Below are 18961 nucleotides of genomic sequence, written 5' to 3' on the forward strand. Positions count from 1 at the left end.
CCATGTTCACATAAACCACATTCACACCCCTACCTATAATTAATGATCTTAAAACTCCCCAAAAGGTAGGACTTGACCAGTTAATTAGCAGAAACCCCCAATATTTCCCAGCGGAGAGCTGCCGGCCCCCCTTGGCACTGGAAAGTTAGTTCATTTTAGGGTCAGCTCGGTGGTTATTAAATGTTCTTTAAAGATGCCAGAATATACAGATGGGGGTCACGTTGTCCCCCGTCTCCCAGCCCCGCCGTGGGCCGCTCGCTAATTCTAATAAAAAAAAACACCCCGGATTAAAAGTATTTGCAACGTCATAAATAAAACCGCCAAAAGATAAAAAGTGCTTTAAACTTATTTAGCGTCAAATCGGATTTTAACCAGTAAAATCGTAGCTTTAAAGAATAATACTGCCAAACATCATTTTTTTGTCCAATTAACCCCTTCACACCCCAGTGCAGCAGGGGGTTAAGTGGGCTGCGGTGGTGAGCGCCACCGAATTAGCCCCGTGTCTCCGCAGATCCCTCCGGAACCTTTTCCAGACGAGAGGGATAATGAGCTGATGGATCGGCCAACTTGGCATGGAGCGGATTTTTCTCTTTTATGACCCATTTTCAACCGCCGAGCCGTCGGTGAACGGGCGCCGATTGGTTTGCTTGGCCCACGGATGGCCCTCTTCGTAATTCCCACCAAGGTGCAGTCCTAGTTACCCGAGTCATTTGCCCCTCTGAGGACCATCAGATCAGCCTTGAACTCTTTAGGAACTGGATCAGCACTTTATACACGAACGTGTACTGAGCGATCGTCTGAACCATCATCATCCTCTGCTGCCTCAGCTTATCCAGAACTAAGTGGATGTCCCGCATCTGCAAAAACAAACGAAAACATCAGATTTCAGGAGTTTCCCCAGAAAATACAACCTGGCTGCTCCCCGGAAAGGCACAAGGCGATGGCGTTTAACTCTGAACCCCGCGCGGGGGGGGGCTGCACGTTTTGGCGGAATATTCTATCGTTATTTGAAAATATATGAAAAAACAATGATAAAAAAATTGAAATGTAACCTAATTAAAGCATAAAAACCAGCAGTTTTTAGTTGTTTCCTGGAGGTAATTTTATAAACGTTCCCCTGAAGCAGAAAAGCATTAAATTATCTCCAAAACAAATAATGAATGTGATTCCCGGTAGAAATCGATAATATTAAGTACCGTGCGTGTATTTGAGCCGGTACCGGAGACACGACCGGTACGAGACCCAAAGTGTCAGCGTGACTTCTGCTCGCCAACCGCTGGGAATAATTATATTATTTACCATTTTAACTGTACTATTCTCACAATCTCTTACTCTTTGAGGTCTCTTAGAGACGACCCTTCTCGCTACAGTTACTATAATAAAATGTTTAACTTCATTCATGCGTCCGCCAGACGACCTCGTGTTACATTGTGTCAGGGCGCTGGGTGGCGCTGATCTGGCGCCGATCAGGAAAGCCCTCGGGGTATAAAGCTTCCATGGGTGTGTTTATTAGATCCTAACGCCGTCTATAAAATGATTTCTCTCCTGCAGGTCGAATCCTTTCCGATCCGCAGAAAAAGACAGAGCTTGGCTAGGGCCGTATGGAGTCCTACTCCTGATCCAAAGGATCTGAGGTTCGCTGGGTTTAAGGGTCCGTTTATAGTGGACAGCGAAGACATGAATGTCACAAAGGCTTCAGATCGCTTTTTCAGAGGCGATCTCGATAAAATACTAAAAATCGACCGATCCCTACCTCATTGTGTTCCAGACAAGCGATCATGACCTCCGACAAAATGACGACTCCTGTCCTTCCGACGCCGGCGCTGCAGTGAACGAGCACCGGCGGGTTCGGGGTTCCGGGGTCCGCAGTGCTGTTTGTGTGACGCCGCACAGACTGGATCTCCTCTAAATAAGCTTAAAAAGAAGGGGGGGAGACAAGTCACAGATGACATCACACATCAAAGAGCATGGTGAAATATGACATCGTTCTATGAGATTTATTTAAAATACGATTGATGATTGATGTATCACTTTTAATAAATAATAAATTATTTCCTTTCCTGAAAAATATTTTTTTTTTGTATTAAATACATTTTTAAACTTAAGCAGTGTCCCCAAAATGTGTGTTTTTTAAATTATTTCAGTCAAATTCCAGTCTGGGATTTTACATTTTTATGAAATTAATTAGCTAATTAAAGCTAGACCACGAGTTATTTTGGGTCTCACTCTTTCAACTTACAGAGGAAGCCTTTGAGATCATCGGGGTGTCCGTGTTCCGGCCAATCGGTGTACTGCAGGTGCCATACAGTCCGCTCCTGGTTGGTCAGAAGGTGCTTGATCTTCAAGCCGGTGGTGGCGTAGCAGCCGGAGTCCGTGCGGAATCTGGTGGTGATCTTAAATCTCCCGTACGTGACGGTGTTGTGCCGGGAGCCGAGTCTGGGCCAGTAGCGGTAACTCTTCTCTCGGCCACCCTCCTTTGAGATGAAAACACGGAAACCAAGAAGGTTAATTAAGGACCCTCCGCCTGCTCTATTTTCACCCCCGCAGCAGTAATTCCTTTCCCATTAACCCCCCAGCAACTCCAGACAAACCCACAACTTCCTTTAAGAAAATCATTTAAAGAGTTGTTTCTGGAATTCATCACTCACTTCTTCCAGCGTCACCATGGCGATGATGGATACCCCCTGCTCCCAGACCATCTGCCAGAAATCCTGACACGTGTTTTGCACGGGTCCTTGGGAGGCTATGTAATCCCAATCAACCCCGCCAACCGTCACCTGCGGGGGCCAAAAACCGTTTGTGTTAGAGGAGCATAGAGTTGATTAAAAAAAAAGAAAACAAACAGAACTTTCCGCCATCCGAGATGATCCGCCCCCCCCGCACCTTGATATGAGAGGCGTTGATGTAACCAGTGTTGTTCTCCTTTGTCGGGACGAGCTCCACGCGGGTATCGTCGTAAGGGAGGACATCTTGGAATCTGTTTCGCTCCGTGTTTTCGGGAAGTCTGGCGAAGGAACATTCCGTCTCCGGCAAGCGCTTCTTCTGAATCTGTTCGTATTCCGTGAACACCATACCTTGTTCCAGCCGCTGCTCGAGGAGCTTACACTATGAAGAGAGGACAAGACCCATCAGAATATCGAAACGGCGCACGCTCAGCTACGTTAGACATGCCCTAAATCAGAGCTGCGTAACCTCCGTCCACGAGGGCCACAAACAGGCCAGGAATTCTGCGTATCTCTGCCTTAAAAAATAAATACAAGATCTAAGCAGGAGAAGCGTTTTTTTCCCCATTTGCTGGAATCCTAACCGGGGTCAGTTTGGTCTTAATTCAAAAACTAACGGATATTAAAATATTTATATTTATTTATAAAAATCCCCAAACCAAAAATAACTTTCAAGATAATTACTCGTTCGTCATTGGTCGCCTGCACCCTCTCCTCTCGGTCTTCACCCGGTAAAGGCATCCGAATGGGTGATATCCCGTTCCAAGCAGCCATTCTCATGGGGCCAATTTTTCGGACTTCTGCCCTGTTGCCCTTTTTCATACCCTGTAGATGAGCAAATGTTTTGTTTACAATAAGAACAAGGAACAAAAGCGCAAGATTACGCTTTACTATGGAGCTTCTACACACCCCTGATGGTGGGAGTCCCTCCACTATGTCCTTTTTGCCCGAGAGAACTTCAGACACCGGTCTTTTCTTGGCGGGTTCCTTTTTCACCCGATAGCGCACGGTTGCTGCGGTCAGGTCGGATTCAGATACTGAAGGAGGTATAGCACCTTCTCCTCTTCTGAGAGTCATGGGGTCTCCAGAAAACTGTACGGGGCCGACGGCCTTCATCCTTCTCTCCATCTCCAGGTCAGCCGGTTTGTGCTCGCAGATATGTAAATGGTTGGTGGGCATAGACGCGAATAGATAACTTGGGTCTGTCTCGTCAGGATAGGTTTCCATGACCGTGCGGAGCTGAGATCGGTCATAACAGATGGGTGCTTGAGGCACGTTGGTTCTGCGGTGCTCTTCTTCGTTGTCCTCTTCATCGTCCTCGCTGCTGTGAATGAGCATGGTGGCATCCGACAGGGACTTCTTGTGACCGTATTTTCCTCTCTCGTGCTCGGAGCTCTGCTCGTCTTTAGTCCGTTCTATGTAGACGTTTGTCTGCAAATCCGTCGATAACAGCCTCTGTGGTGCGACATTCGCTGCAGATGAAGACGTGGTCCTCTCCTTCACCCTCATCCCTTCGAAGCTGTGAGTCAGCCCCGCTATTTCGATGCTATTCCTCTTCTGCACCTGGGCATGACGGGCAGCGGTCAACGGCTCGCTTACTTCTTGAAGAGAATGGGCCACCGGCAGACTGTCCTCCTGGAACATCTGCACGGAATGATGAACCCGCCTGGTGATCAGGTCCGGATTGCTGTTGCTGGCGTGGTGCCGGGTAAGATCCGGGGTGCTGTTGGCAGGACGTGGGTACGGATAAGGTGGAGGAGGCCTGTAGACCTGGGTCTTCATGATGTTGGATGCCGTGTAGTCTTGGGCTTGAAGCTGGACATTGGTCAGTTCCGGGACACTGACTGCCCCGACTACAGGGCGCCGTTCAGCCTGGTAAGGATACGGAGACTGGCTGTGAAAACTATAATTCAGATTAAAGGGGTAATGGTTCGACTGAGGAGACGCGAACTGCGAATGTTCTCGGATTTCCGGCTGGCTGTACACCAAGGCGTCCGGCCGGCTGTAGGCGTAAGAACTTCCAATGTTGAGGTTCCGCATGGAGTGGCTTTGTCTGTCCGAATGCATCATGCCCCTGTTCAGCTGCCTCATCACGGTCTCGTAATCAGGGGTTGGGCGGTAAGAAGGTGGGATGAGGGCGCTATGGCGGTGGGAGGGGATATACTCTGGCCTCATGATGTCACTTCCTGTAATGCTGGGATTGGAGGACATGGGTGATGGCTGCACGTAGTGCTGTTGGGTGTTCAGAGAGTTGGTGCTGTGTGCGCTGTACACGCTCCCGTTACGGATTCTCCCGTTGTAGTCGTGCGGCGCCCTGTCCAGGCTGGTCTGGGAGTAATAATGGTATCCATTCTGATTGTTCATAAACACCGGGAGGTTGTCTGCAAGAGACAAAGTCGGCAATAAAACACGAGTGAGGACTTCATAGTGGTGAGCGTGTTATCTAGAGAGCGAGACTTTTTATTATTTATCAGGTAATTTGCAGTTATGCTGGGATATACTGGACTTCCCATCATATCACGTTCTTTTATAGGCAGACTACGTGGGCACCTGCCGTGTAATTCTGTTTCTACGTTGGTATTATTATCACCCACCTTGCGAAGACGCGTACTGCTCATTGTAGTGCCCGTTATATATCATCTGATGAGGCGGCATCATGTAAGGCTGATGTTTCGGCTGTCAGGAATAAATGGGGAAAATTATTATTAGGCGTTCATATGGATGTGGAGAATCTGCTCGGTAAAAAGGTCGCTTTTGGCCCATCTTACCAGGGACACTCTGGTGGAGGATCTCCGACGCACCGGATTCACTGCCTGGGATTGCCTGGAAAGAAAGAAAAAAGAAACAATGTTTCCCTTTTACTTTACAAAACGCAAGAAAATTATCATTTATGCAGGTGATGAACCAGAAGCACAAGCGCATGTCACACACCAGAAAGCAAATGCCCGGGTCATATGGACTCATAAGAGACAATTATCACCATCCCTTAAGAATTCATATTCAGTAGAAATGTTCTGTTTTTCATATGACCCACTTCAGAACTGCTCAGACCTCATAACCCTAGACTTTGCCGACAACGTGTCAGAACAGAAACGTCACTTTGCTACAATAAGGGGAAAAAAAGAATCGTGAGGCTTGCAGGGCAGTAGGAACACACAAAGCGTGAAGCGTAACGTGGACACCTTAGGGATTTCACGGGCACAGCTGTCGGGAGTTGCCGGCGTGGGCATCAGAACGTACCACATTAACACAAGCGCATGCTTTCCGGCCCATGGCGAGCCACAAGTGCGTGGGGGCCAGAGAACAGCTCAATCTCACCCTTTGGGAAGAGAAGAACGAGAGAGGATTGGAAAACGTTGAAAGGAAAGGAGAGAGAGAGATTTCTGGAGACCTTCCGCTGGAGGAGGCGCAGGGAGATCTGGGGAGTCCCTGAGGACAAAGACACGTGGAGGTCAAACAAAAAATACACAAGGACGCCGCTCCAATCGCGTCTCATCCTGACCCCAACATCTGCTGGGATCTTCTGTCTGAGGACCGGTCCAGATGCACGGTTCCGTTCCATGACAAGATATCCAGAACTTCACCGGGCAAAGAAGTTTAAGCAGGCCTGAAATATTTTACCCCCCACACACACCGGTCCATGACATCAGACTAGACTTATTGTGACCCAAAAAGATTAAATGTGTCACGAGGTGCCGACAGCTGACCAATAACAGTCTAAACCTCCCTGGAAATGAGTTCAACGCTTGTTGCTGAATAAACACATTAGCACCTAGAAAGCGTCCGAGCCGAGACAGGTGTCCGCAGCCGTGACATGTAAACGGAGCACACGTGTGACCCAGACACTGCGTCTATTGAGCGGAGGGCCCAGGAATGCAGACATCGGAGGAGGACAGGTGGCAGCTGCCGGCCGCGGGGACGTCAAACAAAGGAGGGCTGTCAGAGACACGACCCGGGAAATGTGTAAAGAGCAGGGTGCAAGATCCCCGCACCGGCCCTCAGGGGCTACAACCCATCCAGAGCTTTAGATGTTCTCTAATGGATTATAATGTACCACGCGTGGGCCACCTTTAACATTAAGCCTGGGTTCTCCAAGCACTCCCCAGCCCTTAGCCTCCCTTTTCTTCCCTATCATTGCAGAACACGTTCATCCCCTCCACCCGTTTGTATTCAGCTCCAGGAACTTCTGGTCGAGCGCATGATTCAGATGCTGTGGGCCCCTGGAAAGCGATTGGGCCCCTACGAAGCTACACATTTGGTTCCAATAAGATACGCAGAACATAATTGTGGACATTCGGAGTGTTCCAGCCCATAAGGGATTCACGAGCTGCCCCATCTCACCCTGGCACCATCGATTCACAAGCTTCTACTCCTAGAATGTCCCGTCTGGCCATAGTACAACACTCCGAGTGATCTGACCCAATTTACACCCTCTGTTCTTGTTATGAGTGTATTGATAAAGTGCTAAGAGTCCCCATCCCAGACCTGATCACCCTTGGGGGTTCACAGGTGGATGGAGAGGAAAGAGTTGGCTTTGGTGTCTCAATCCGCACAACGTACACGCAACTGACGGCCAGACGCTTTTCGAAGTTCTTCCAGTCAGCAATAATCTGCTCCAAAGAGCTCGCAACAATGTTACTCAAGCAAAGGCTTACTGAGGACCACGATACCTTTCTAGAAGGTTTGCCTTCTTCCTTGTGTTAAAAAGGTTCCGGGATATAAAGATATAAAGCTAGATAGCCTGATAGGAATATCATTTAACGGATCATAAACAAGCCAATTCCACTTAATAGCCCTGAGTAAATTAGGGGACTCCAGAGTTCTGAGGCCACAGTCTGTGTCTGGGGGTCTCGATCAGGTCCGGTACTTACAGGCTGCAGTGTAACCGGTAGAACTTGTGCCGAGCCACACACATCCTCCATACGTATTTAGCGGTTTCCATGTCCTCCTAAAAGAACAAAAACAGGAAATGTTAGTGGAAAAGAAAACAGCCATCGATCATCGGCACGGCCAAAACACGGCTTTCCGGAGAGACCCACCGGGAAATATATTGCAAAGCGACACACAACCGCCTACCGCCAGCAAACATAACATAACAACACGCAGTGAAAGCCGTCCGTGACGCGCATCACATTTACTGATCGCCGATTCCTGTCCCGGGCCAGAGCCGGCCTGTCCTTCGTCAAACTCAAGGGGTTTGAGGGCATTTAAATTTAATTGATTTCATAAAATAAAGGCAGATACTCACGGTCTGGAACTGGGTGGTTTCCTCTTTATTTGCCAACTCCAGAGTAAAGAAAGACTTGTTGTGCGTCATGTTGGTGATATCGAGCCACCTAGAGGCACATACAAAGACAATGAGCCGCGGAGGGTCCAGGAGAAGCTGGCAAGCAAGAGTCATAGGAGTCGGGGCAGCTGGCAGATATCGCCCAGCTTATTTCACTCGTTCCATTTTAAGGAAAGCTCCCATACTTGCAATAAACACCATTATTATACAACCAGGCAACTGGTCTACATTTAAGAGGCTGGTTGGCTGTTCATGTAGAGATGGAAAGGCCACCAGGTCAACATAACGTAGCAAGTAGGAGCAAAGAAGAGCACTTAACTGCTAAATCCGAGATGGAAGAGCTATATGCCAAGTATTAGACGAGGAGACAGAAAACACCTCATATGTATCGTCCTAAAGGTCTATTAGAATATAATGAAATAGAAGCCTGGTGCGTTAGGACAGCTCTCTCCCTCCAAGATCCTCTCTTGTAATAAAGAACAATTAGTAACAATGTGACGCTGCCGGATACCAGACTCTCCGCGCGTTGGCGATCGGGCCGGTCTGGTACCTCTGGTGGAGGAGGACACATCTCGGTAGGTCTGTTTGGGACTCCTGGTACTCACCGGTACACAGCAGGGGGCTTCCCGTTCTTGTGTTTAACAAATACCCCCTTCAGGCAGGCGCCGATGGAGAGGTCAGCTCCTTGACTGTCCTGGGAGGAACAGAAAGACACAAACGGACGGTGAGGGGACGTCTCCAAGGGAAGCTCCAACATTTGGGGTTTTAAATCCATTGACCGGACACCGGTTTTGTGACGTTTTTGCTACGTTTCAGGAAACGTAACTAGTTTTACGTCCGTGTAATAACATATCCTTATAACCCAATCGCTAAGCAGCCCACGTTCTTTTCTTGCTACTTTGTGGCAAGTAAAATGCCTCGGTTCTAACCTCACGGATGGGACCATCTGACCAATGAGGGCACGGGGAATACGGATTTCATGCCTTCTGCAGCTTTTACAATGATGTGTAAGGAGCGGGAGGGGTTACCGGCAGACATACAGAAACTAAATTGGTAACTTTTGGTCTTTGTGATGGATCAACCCGTTTACGTCGTGCGTGGAGAAGCCGATGCTCGTAATGGGTGGAGCCACCGCTTACGCAAACCAATTGCATCTAAGGTTCAGTGGGGTGTAAATGAACCATTTACGTTACATGAGGGACACTTATGAATAGGAGCAGAAGACTATCCCACGAAGTAACGTCAGCCCCCCCGACTGCAAGTACCTTGGCGGGGTAACTCTCCTCCCCGTAGTTATCCAGCCTCTCAATCTCCTGCATGTACAACATCTCTGCCTCAGAAGGCAAGAGGCCCCTAAAAGAAAATAGGCAATAAATTCAAACACACAAAAGACAACACATTTACTATCATCCCTTAACACAATCACGGTAAGAAAGGGTTAAATCGCGGAAGGGGCTGCAGACAGACCTGAGCTTTTGGTGTAGTAGGGCCACGTTCTGCGTAGCTTCTTCCAGGGTCTTTTCATCCTGTATCCATCCCTAACAACAACAACAGGCGGCATGTGAATGGGCCAGCGGGGGCCGCGTGTACATTTAACTAAATAAGATTTTACTAAAGCAAAACAGAATGCCTATTTGGCACTGAAAAGGTTACAAAGTATCGGGGTCCGATACGTTGTTACGGGAAGGGTTAACCCAAAAGGTTCTCACCACAGGAAATAAAGCGTATCGCTGCAGGAAATCCTGAGATTCATACTGGTCGTAATCTCCGAAATCCGCTGGAAAAAATGAAACAAAGCATCAAACGCCCGAGCCGAGCGTTACTGCGTCCGTCGGTAACATTCCCGAGTCCTGCACTGGTTGTACAGCAAATCAGAGATTTTAAAACATATGTAAATATGTGAGGTGCGGTCCGGGTGGGCGACCGTGGAGACCACCAGCTACTTTGTATCTGTTACAGCAGGACCTGTGCGATTATCCTGTATTCCCAGCCAACCTCCTGCTTTTATCCTCACCCTGAACAGCGAGAGCGGCCAGCTGGACAGCCTGCTCCAACGTGCACGGGACCTTCCCCTCGAGAATGTCCTTCTTTAACTGGAGATAATACTGGTATCTGTGGGGCAAATACACAACCATTTGGTAAATGAAGCAAAAACATTCATTCACAACCATTCGCGTTTCAGGCTTCTGTATTCGGTGGCCAACGATAAACTCATGGCCGCTCCAAGATGGCGCCTGGAATCCATTCCTTCAGCAGACTTCAGATTCTCCAGCCATCGAACCTCTAACACGGACCCAACGTTCTCCCCAAATTATTGGAAGTTCTTTCTTGAAGTGCACATTATACAGAAATCCCAGCGTCTCTCCGATGCACTCTACCCCCATACCTATACCCACCAACCCCAAACCTCTCACCAGGACGCAGCCACCTACCCAAAACCTCTCACCAGGACTCAGCCACCTACCCCAAACCTCTAACCAGGACGCAGCCACCTACCCACCAACCCCAAACCTCTCATCAGGACGCAGCCACCTACCCCAAACATCTAACCAGGACGCAGCCACCTACCCCAAACCTCCCACCAGGACGCAGCTACCTACCCGCCTACCCCAAACCTTTCATTAAGATGCAGCCACCTACCCCAAACCTCTCATCAGGACGCAGCCACCAACCCAGCAACCCCAAACCGCTCATCAGGACAGCCCTCCACCCACCTACTCCATCACTCGGCCCATGCGCGTAAAGAAATGCCTGGATGCCCCGCTCTTGGCTCAGACCCCATGCTCCTCCTCACCTGGTTATTTCTTGCTGCAGCTGGGAGACAGAAGGCACGTAATACACCACCCCGAAATAGACCGTTGGCTCCAGCGCATACTTGTCCAGCTGCTTCTTGAGTGGTTTTTCCAAGTCAACCCAGCGCTGCTGGTTCTGCTTGTTAAAATACCACAGGCTGAAGTAAGTCACCTGAGAAATTCAACAAAGAAATAGGATTATTACGGTTTGCGGTCCGATTATGTCCTCCCCGGCCCCGGGATCTGCGCAAAACACAAGTGCAATATCGCTTATACAGTTGGGAACTTTCCAACGGCGATCCGATCATCGCCGGTAAAATATTACGTCCATTATACCCAGTACCCTCGCCGTCAATCTCCCCGTTTGACCTTGAAAGCACCGTGGACCCATCGCGTACAATAATGCGGCCTCGGCTCAGGTTCTATAGAACTTCATGCCAAAACTTTTGTTTGATGCAGCTCTCCATTACATGCGGTCATGTGATATTTGGCCCCACCCCCTGCACCTAATCGTCACTGTGCCACTCGCTTTATGGCAGAGCCGTCTCGCTCTTTTGCTCAGGTCCAAAAATCGGACAGAACAAGTTAATTTTATTTAGACGCCTAAAACAAAAGCGGGACTGGCGCCTGCGCTCTACGAAGAGGCTCCAAATTATACATTAAAATGGGAAATTATATTGTAAATATTTCGATAATTCAACCCAAAGTCAGGAAGGTCTTTCTTTCCTGAACCAGCTCAAGGTTTCTGTTCGAAAGTCAAGAGACCGGCAACTGATAACGATATAAACTTTTGCCAGATGGCCTGAATCCCGGGGTGATTTGGGAACCGGGTCCTGAAATAGTCCGGAAGCTATTCTTGGACTTTTAGAACTTAATATCCTTCGGCCAACGAGACCGGCAGAAAAAGCCGCCATTCGGACACATTAGAAGAGGAGTAACCGGAACGCGGTACTGCAGACCAGCAAGTCTAACAGCAGCAACAGATATTATTTACCGTATTGGCTCGGATATAGGCCGCCCCCGTGTATAGGCCGCACCCTAAAATTTTGGTGCTTTTTTAAAGAAAAAGTTTTTTACTTTAAAAAAGCACCAAAAAAAAAACATGCTGCCACTCTGTCCCCCCCCCAGATATGCTGCCACTGTCCTCCTCCTCCCCCCCGAGATATGCTGCCACTGTCCTCCCCCCCCGAGATATGCTGCCACTGTCCTCTTCCTCCCCCCCCCGAGATATGCTGCCACTGTCCTCCTCTGCCCCCCCGACTTACCGGAGCAGAATCCCGGGCGTCTTGCGGGGTCGCCGGGGGACATCTACGCAATACGCGTATACAACTTCCGGTGCCGGCACCGGAAGTTGTATACGCGTATTGCGTAGATGTCCCCCGGCGGCCCCGCAAGACGCCCGGGATTCTGCTCCGGTAAGTCGGGGGTTAACAGAGGTAAAACGTGGGAAGTGCTGGCAGGGGAGGCTGTCTGAGCATATCGGGGAGTAGGATGCAGGTCCCCTGCACCGCTGCGGGGGATCTGTATCCTAACCCCGCTGCCTGCCCGGCGCCCGGGACTGCATGTCCCGGGCGTCGGGCGCTAGACCCCGAATATAGGCCGCACCCCCACTTTAAAGACTTAAAGTGGGGGAAAAAAGTGCGGCCTATATTCGAGCCTATATGCGTCTAATAAAATTCACGGTAAAGACCATAAAAACCCCAAATTCCAAATTATACAGAATAATGCTGTAATGAAGAAGAATTTGTAGTTTGATTATCTGAGAATGCGACGGGCCGGAGAGGAATCGCACGGAAACCTTTTTATTACAGAGGAGCAGGAGAGAAAAGAAAATTTTGGGGGGCAAAATTCCGTGTCCAAGAAACACCGGGCTGGGGTTCGCCGGCATTAATGTCTCAATTTAACCCAGTAGATGCCAGGCACACCGAAAGACGGCCAGGGCACACGACAACCGTACCGAGAAAAATGCAGAGACGGCACATTAATGGGAAGCAACGGAGGGCATCGCAAGTTCAGTGGAAGCTTTATTTCCAAAAAATGTTGTCATAGTAACAGTAATTTAGGTTCAAAAAAAGACCCCATACCTTAGAGTTCAACCCTGTCATCTAAATGCATATTTTAAACGTATTACCAGACCCTACAGCGACAGCACCCGGCCCACCAAACCACAAACCATCCAAGATAACCTAAAACCCACCGATACAGACAAAAAGTGTACTAGGGGTGTATTCACTAAACAGAATTACGTGCAAAGCTAAATCCCAGCTTCAAGGCGTCGAAGCAGGCCGCCCCGTCCCTTTAAGACCCCCAGGCCCGGATTTGCCCCCGGATCATGCAGAGAGCCCACATCAAGTCCCACATAGTCATGAAAAAAGGGAAAGAGTTAAACAAAACCTCAGCATTGCCCCAGTGAACCCACGAGATGACTCGGCCCCGGAGGAATGATGTGAGGCCGCGTTTAGCCGCTTCGCACAGAGATTGGCATCTTAATCTACACGGCAGGTTCATTACTCACTGCGGCAGCCGGTGAATCACACACCGTACATACACACACACAGATACCGTACACACGCACAGACACCGTACATACCATACACACACCATACATACCGTACATACACACACACACGCTGTACACACCGTACATACACACCATGCATGCCGTACACACACACACCATGCATGCCGTACACACACACACACACCATACATGCCGTACACACACACACCATACATACCGTACACACACGCCGTACACACATACCATGCATGCCGTACACACACACCATACATACCGTACACACGCACAGACACTGTACATACCGTACACACACCGTACATACACACACACACACCATACATACCGTACACACACACCATACATACCGTACACACACACAGATACCGTACACACGCACAGACACTGTACATACCATACACACACCGTACATACACACACACACACCATACATACCGTACACACACACCATACATACCGTACACACACACAGATACCGTACACACGCACAGACACCGTACATATCATACACCGTACATACACACACATTTACACTGCGCCAGTGACTGCTTTCCATGATGCAGCTTTTCACGACCGTCCAGAACAATACAAACACGGGACAAAACAGGAGTTACGTCACAGGGGGGCAGACGAAAAACAAAAATGCCCCCCCCCCGCACAATGTGCCTTTCACCCAGCGGCAGGGCTTCGGTCAGCGCCCGGGAATGTGTCTTCACACAATAGATCGCCCTGCATTCTGCTCATTCTTTCTCTAACTTGCTGAGTAGGTGAGACAGGTTTGTTTGCGAATAAATCCCCTGCAAGCCTCATCATGGCTTCATCAGAATTACTCAGTACACAAAACTACCCCAGTTACCCACTCAGCAATCGGCGGGCGTTCTTTTACACAAAGCCGAGGGAACCGGGGCTCGGCGCATGCTTGCGACACGGAATTCCATGCCCCAGAAACAAGGAATTCGGGTTATCTGGAGAGTTTCAGTGAAATCAGTGAGTCACCGGCTGACTCGGAGAGCCGGCGGGCAGATAAGGCCCGCCACGCAGGCGCTCGGTAAACACGCAGGAGGGGGGTATCCCTCCTTCACCAAATAATCATAGCATATGTTAATACAATGTATCCGCATGGCCATAACACATGGTGATAATGGGGGTAACTGCAGGACGTCGGGGCCCCTCAGGACCTCACAGGCGTCCACGACATCTGCGGAGAGGACGTTTCTTCTCTGAAGCTGCAGCCCCGGCACCCACACTGCCCCTTTAGCATTACTATGCCGTGGACTGGGCCACTGGGCTCACACTCACCTCTCGGAGCTCCAGTCTCTGGGCCACGGCCTCCAGACACTCCTGGCCGGAGCTTTCCACCGACAGCGTGTACTCCACGAACTCATTGTTCAGCAGCTGGATCCGCGCCACCAGGCAGCTCTTGCTGGACACCGTGTACCTCCGAGTCCTCTTTAACTTCAGCCCAAACGGCAGCGGCATCTTCCCGGGGCGGAGGAGCAGCTGGAGGATTCAGAGACCAGCCCGGTCATCCAGCGGCCATTAAAAAGTGAGAGAAGAGTCCGCTCGAGGAGGACATCAATAAACCTGCGCAGGAGAGAAAGCGGATGTTACTAAACCAAGAGACGCTCATCGGAGAGACTGCTGTGTTCATTCACACCGAGTCACGTTCATCACAACAAAGACCGCATTCCGGTATCTGCCGCCTAAAACCTCTGCAGAAGCAAAACCATAAGCCAAAGCAGTCATTTAAAGCAGGCGAGTGAAAAAGAGTCCAACTTTTTACACCCCCCCCCCACATGTGGATGCTCTCGCAGGCCATTTCATCTGAAGGAGAGACCTCTGGGGCCTAAGAGTGAGTGAAAAAAAGCCTGTGGAGAACAATAGAATGGCCCAGTTTTAATTAACCAGCCGGACTCTCTGACTAATGAAAGTCTATGGAGGAAGGGACTTCATTAGCATCGTCATAAAGCATCAGCTCAGTGTGGTGTCTGAACCGGGAAAGTCACCCAAAATATCACATGACTGACAGCAACGGCACCTCCAGATCTGCAGATAAAGGGAGTTTATTGGGATAAAATGAGATAAAAGCGGGTTTTTGACCAACACCGACCGACATTAGTGTACACAGCGCTGGGGGGTTATATTACTGTACACACCATCAGGGGGGCTTATATTACTGTATACAGCGCCGGGGGGGGCTTATATTACTGCATACAGACCCAGGGGTAATATTGTATACAACGCAGGGGGGGTAATATTACCGTATACAGCCACAGAAGTAATAATAAAAATGTTGTTGCTTTGCAAACCTGGGCTATAATCATCAGTATTTATTGACAACCATACTGTATGAAATCTCCCGACACCGCGTGTCCTCTAGGTGAAAACTCTACAGAAGCAAAGTCATGAAGCAGGCATAGATTGCACCATTAAATAATAACAAGTAGGAAAACACACAAAAAAAAAACCACACTTCTTCTGCTACACAATATTTATTATTTACATCCATGTCGGTGACGGCATATTTTATAAAGTCAACCAGCGCGAGACGCCACACCAAATCCCCTCGCTGGCAAACGGCAAAATGTAGACAGGCGCACCAGAAGCACCGGACTCCTATCACACACAGCCAAAACCCACCGGGGATGTAGGCTGCAGAGCGCCTCAAGTTCATTATAACCACAGGAAATATTGCTGTATTTCAGTAACAATGTTATTACAATTACACGGACAAAAATATACTTTAGAGTTCATTATAGAATGTATTAGAATATAGTATGTGTGTATATATACGGTATATATATATATATATATATATATATATATATATATATATATATATATATATATATATATACATACATACATACATATACATATATATACACACACACACACACACAGTACTGGCCAAAAGTATTGGGACAGCTGACCATTACACCAACAAGGGCTTTGATGACATCACATTCTAAATACAGAGACATTAACATGAAGTCGGTCCCCCCCTTTGCAGATATAACGGCTTTCCACAAGATTTTGGACACATGCTACCTGCATTAACCCCTTCACAGCAAGAAACATTTAAGTCAACCTACGCCTGCCTGTGCAGAAGAGGATATGCCTCCCGCCATCACCGCCAGCTGTCGCTTTCACCGGAGTCACTCATCGCTGGGGTATTAACTCGATCTGCAAATATTCCTAATCGCCCGCGGCACAGAAAAAGAACAGGCCGGCCGGCCGGCCGGTACCTGGAATGAAAACTGTCCCCGAGCTGAAGTCACGTCTCTTTATTTAGCCCGAGAAAAAACCCTGCCGGACTTCCAAGAAAACTCCCCGGATTCTTTTCTAATCACGAACCCTTATTGTAGTAAATCTGATCCACGCAGTGAACTATGGGGGGGGGGGTCCTCCAATATATACTACAACAACCAGACACATAATGCAAGTTACAGCATCAGAGAGCCGGGAACCCAGCAGTAATCAGAGCGGGGGTCCGGTGTCGGGGGTCCGCTGTCACACTCACGGACACGTGATAAATACCACACGGTATCATGTTATTGCCACAATATTACAGAACGCCAGATGTAAGAGATCGATATGATATTACAGCCATACGTTATAAATAGAATATTACAGCCAGTGTCATAAATATCACAATAGGTGGGACACAGCGCATTACGGCAACGATCTGCGGAACACGATGGCGCCATTTAAACCTAATAATAATAATAATAATAATAATAATATATCACAAGTGAAGCAGATCACAGAAACGATGCTACAGGCACCATAAAACACCAAAACAACTAAACGATCACCGTGTTATTAAACAATAACTTGTTGCACTAATAAACAGCACAATGTGAACAATAACAATAATACTACAACAATAAACAAACTTCTTACACCATTCAGCATTACTGCCGGACCCAACGCATATAGATACAGCGTTACAGCCGGAACCCCCGCATACAGATACAGCGCTACAGCCGGAACCCCCGCATATAGATACAGCGTTACAGCCGGAACCCCCGCATATAGATACAGCGTTACAGCCGGAACCCCCGCATATAGATACAGCGTTACAGCCGGAACCCCCCCCATACAGATACAGCGCTACAGCCGGAACCCCCCACATATAGATACAAAGTTACAGCTGGAACCCCACACATATAGATACAGCGCTACAGCCGGAACCCCACACATATAGATACAGCGTTACAGCCGGAACCCCGCATATAGATACAGCGTTACAGCCGGAACCCCGCATATAGATACAAAGTTACAGCCGGAACCCCCACATATAGATACAGCGTTACAGCCGGAACCCCACACATATAGATACAAAGTTACAACCGGAACCCCACACATATAGATACAAAGTTACAGCCGGAACCCCCACATATAGATACAGCACTACAGCCAGAATCCCCCACATATAGATACAGCGTTACAGCCGGAACCCCCCCCCATACAGATACAGCGCTACAGCCGGAACCCCCCCAGATATAGATACAAAGTTACAGCTGGAACCCCACACATATAGATACAGCGCTACAGCCGGAACCCCACACATATAGATACAGCGTTACAGCCGGAACCCCGCATATAGATACAAAGTTACAGCCGGAACCCCACACATATAGATACAGCGTTACAGCCGGAACCCCGCATATAGATACAGCGTTACAGCCGGAACCCCACACATATAGATACAAAGTTACAACCGGAACCCCACACATATAGATACAAAGTTACAGCCGGAACCCCCACATATAGACACAAAGTTACAGCCGGAACCCCCTACATATAGATACAGCGCTACAGCCAGAATCCCCCACATATAGATACAGCGTTACAGCCGGACCCCCGCATTTAGATACAGCGTTACAGCCGGACCCCCGCATATAAATACAGCGTTACAGCCGGACCCCCACACTGTTGTAATTCCGTAGAAAGCCCTGATTAAGGGTCCCTGTTACCTGTTGCCCAGACCCGGGGGGTGACTGTCAGTATGGGGGGGGGGCTGTTGGGGTGCTCCCTGCACCGTTGTTGCCCTGAGAAGCCGAACCCCGAACCCCACACAGAGCCGCACTCACTTCCTGTGTGCCGGAGCTGGCAGCAGATCAATGCGCGCGGTGACGCGGCCAGAGAGAGTGAGAATGTCAGGAAGCCTCCACTCAAAGCCCCCCGCAGTATAGTCCCTCTCGGTACTTGCCCTCCGCCATCTGCCTCTGCCAAGGACGGGGCTGCCAGGTGCAGCAGGACACGGAATGGGGCAGATTAGTTCCCCGCGGAGGGATCTGCTGAGGGAGGGACACGCAGCCCCCATTAGGCTGCCCATGATGTCAGGGGGTTGGAATGCTGGCAGCCTCCCCGGCCATGGGGTATTACAGAAATAGAGGGCTATTCAGCAGCCCCTCAGCTCGCTGCCCCCTCCATGGGACGGGCCACTGGAAGGGTTAATGGGGGGGGGTCGCCTATTAACCCTTCCAGTGCCGGGGGGGCTTAATATTTTAGGTAAAATAACAATATTAAAGGTTTCAGACTCCCGCCCCGCAAAAGTCTATGGCACCTTATTACCCCTTGGCGTACTGTACAGGGCAACAAATGCAACAAA

At 49.1% G+C, this 18961-nt stretch overlaps 1 protein-coding gene across 2 annotated transcripts; it reads right to left on the reverse strand.

The window, feature by feature from the left end:
- Positions 1-335: 335 nt before the first annotated feature.
- Positions 336-18515, reverse strand: PTPN21 (protein tyrosine phosphatase non-receptor type 21). 2 transcript variants are annotated; one of them, XM_053475326.1, is made up of 20 exons: positions 18324-18515; positions 14641-14925; positions 10805-10974; positions 10025-10122; positions 9720-9787; positions 9478-9548; positions 9276-9363; positions 8616-8704; positions 7972-8059; positions 7595-7671; positions 6042-6152; positions 5492-5546; positions 5318-5399; positions 3633-5104; positions 3408-3548; positions 2884-3105; positions 2649-2777; positions 2240-2474; positions 1754-1914; positions 336-857 (listed from the first exon to the last, which is right to left on the reverse strand). In XM_053475326.1, the coding sequence occupies exons 2-20, from the start codon at positions 14818-14820 to the stop codon at positions 729-731; spliced, it is 3666 nt and encodes a 1221-aa protein (XP_053331301.1). In that variant the 5' UTR covers positions 14821-14925; positions 18324-18515; the 3' UTR covers positions 336-728. The 2 variants fall into 2 exon arrangements, with proteins under 2 accessions (XP_053331301.1, XP_053331303.1); XM_053475328.1 differs by lacking the exon at positions 6042-6152 and having other exon boundaries at positions 18324-18513.
- Between the last annotated feature and the right edge of the window lie 446 nt (positions 18516-18961).

The sequence above is a fragment of the Spea bombifrons genome, chromosome 9, assembly GCF_027358695.1.
Source record: "Spea bombifrons isolate aSpeBom1 chromosome 9, aSpeBom1.2.pri, whole genome shotgun sequence".
Classification (NCBI taxonomy): domain Eukaryota; kingdom Metazoa; phylum Chordata; class Amphibia; order Anura; family Pelobatidae; genus Spea; species Spea bombifrons.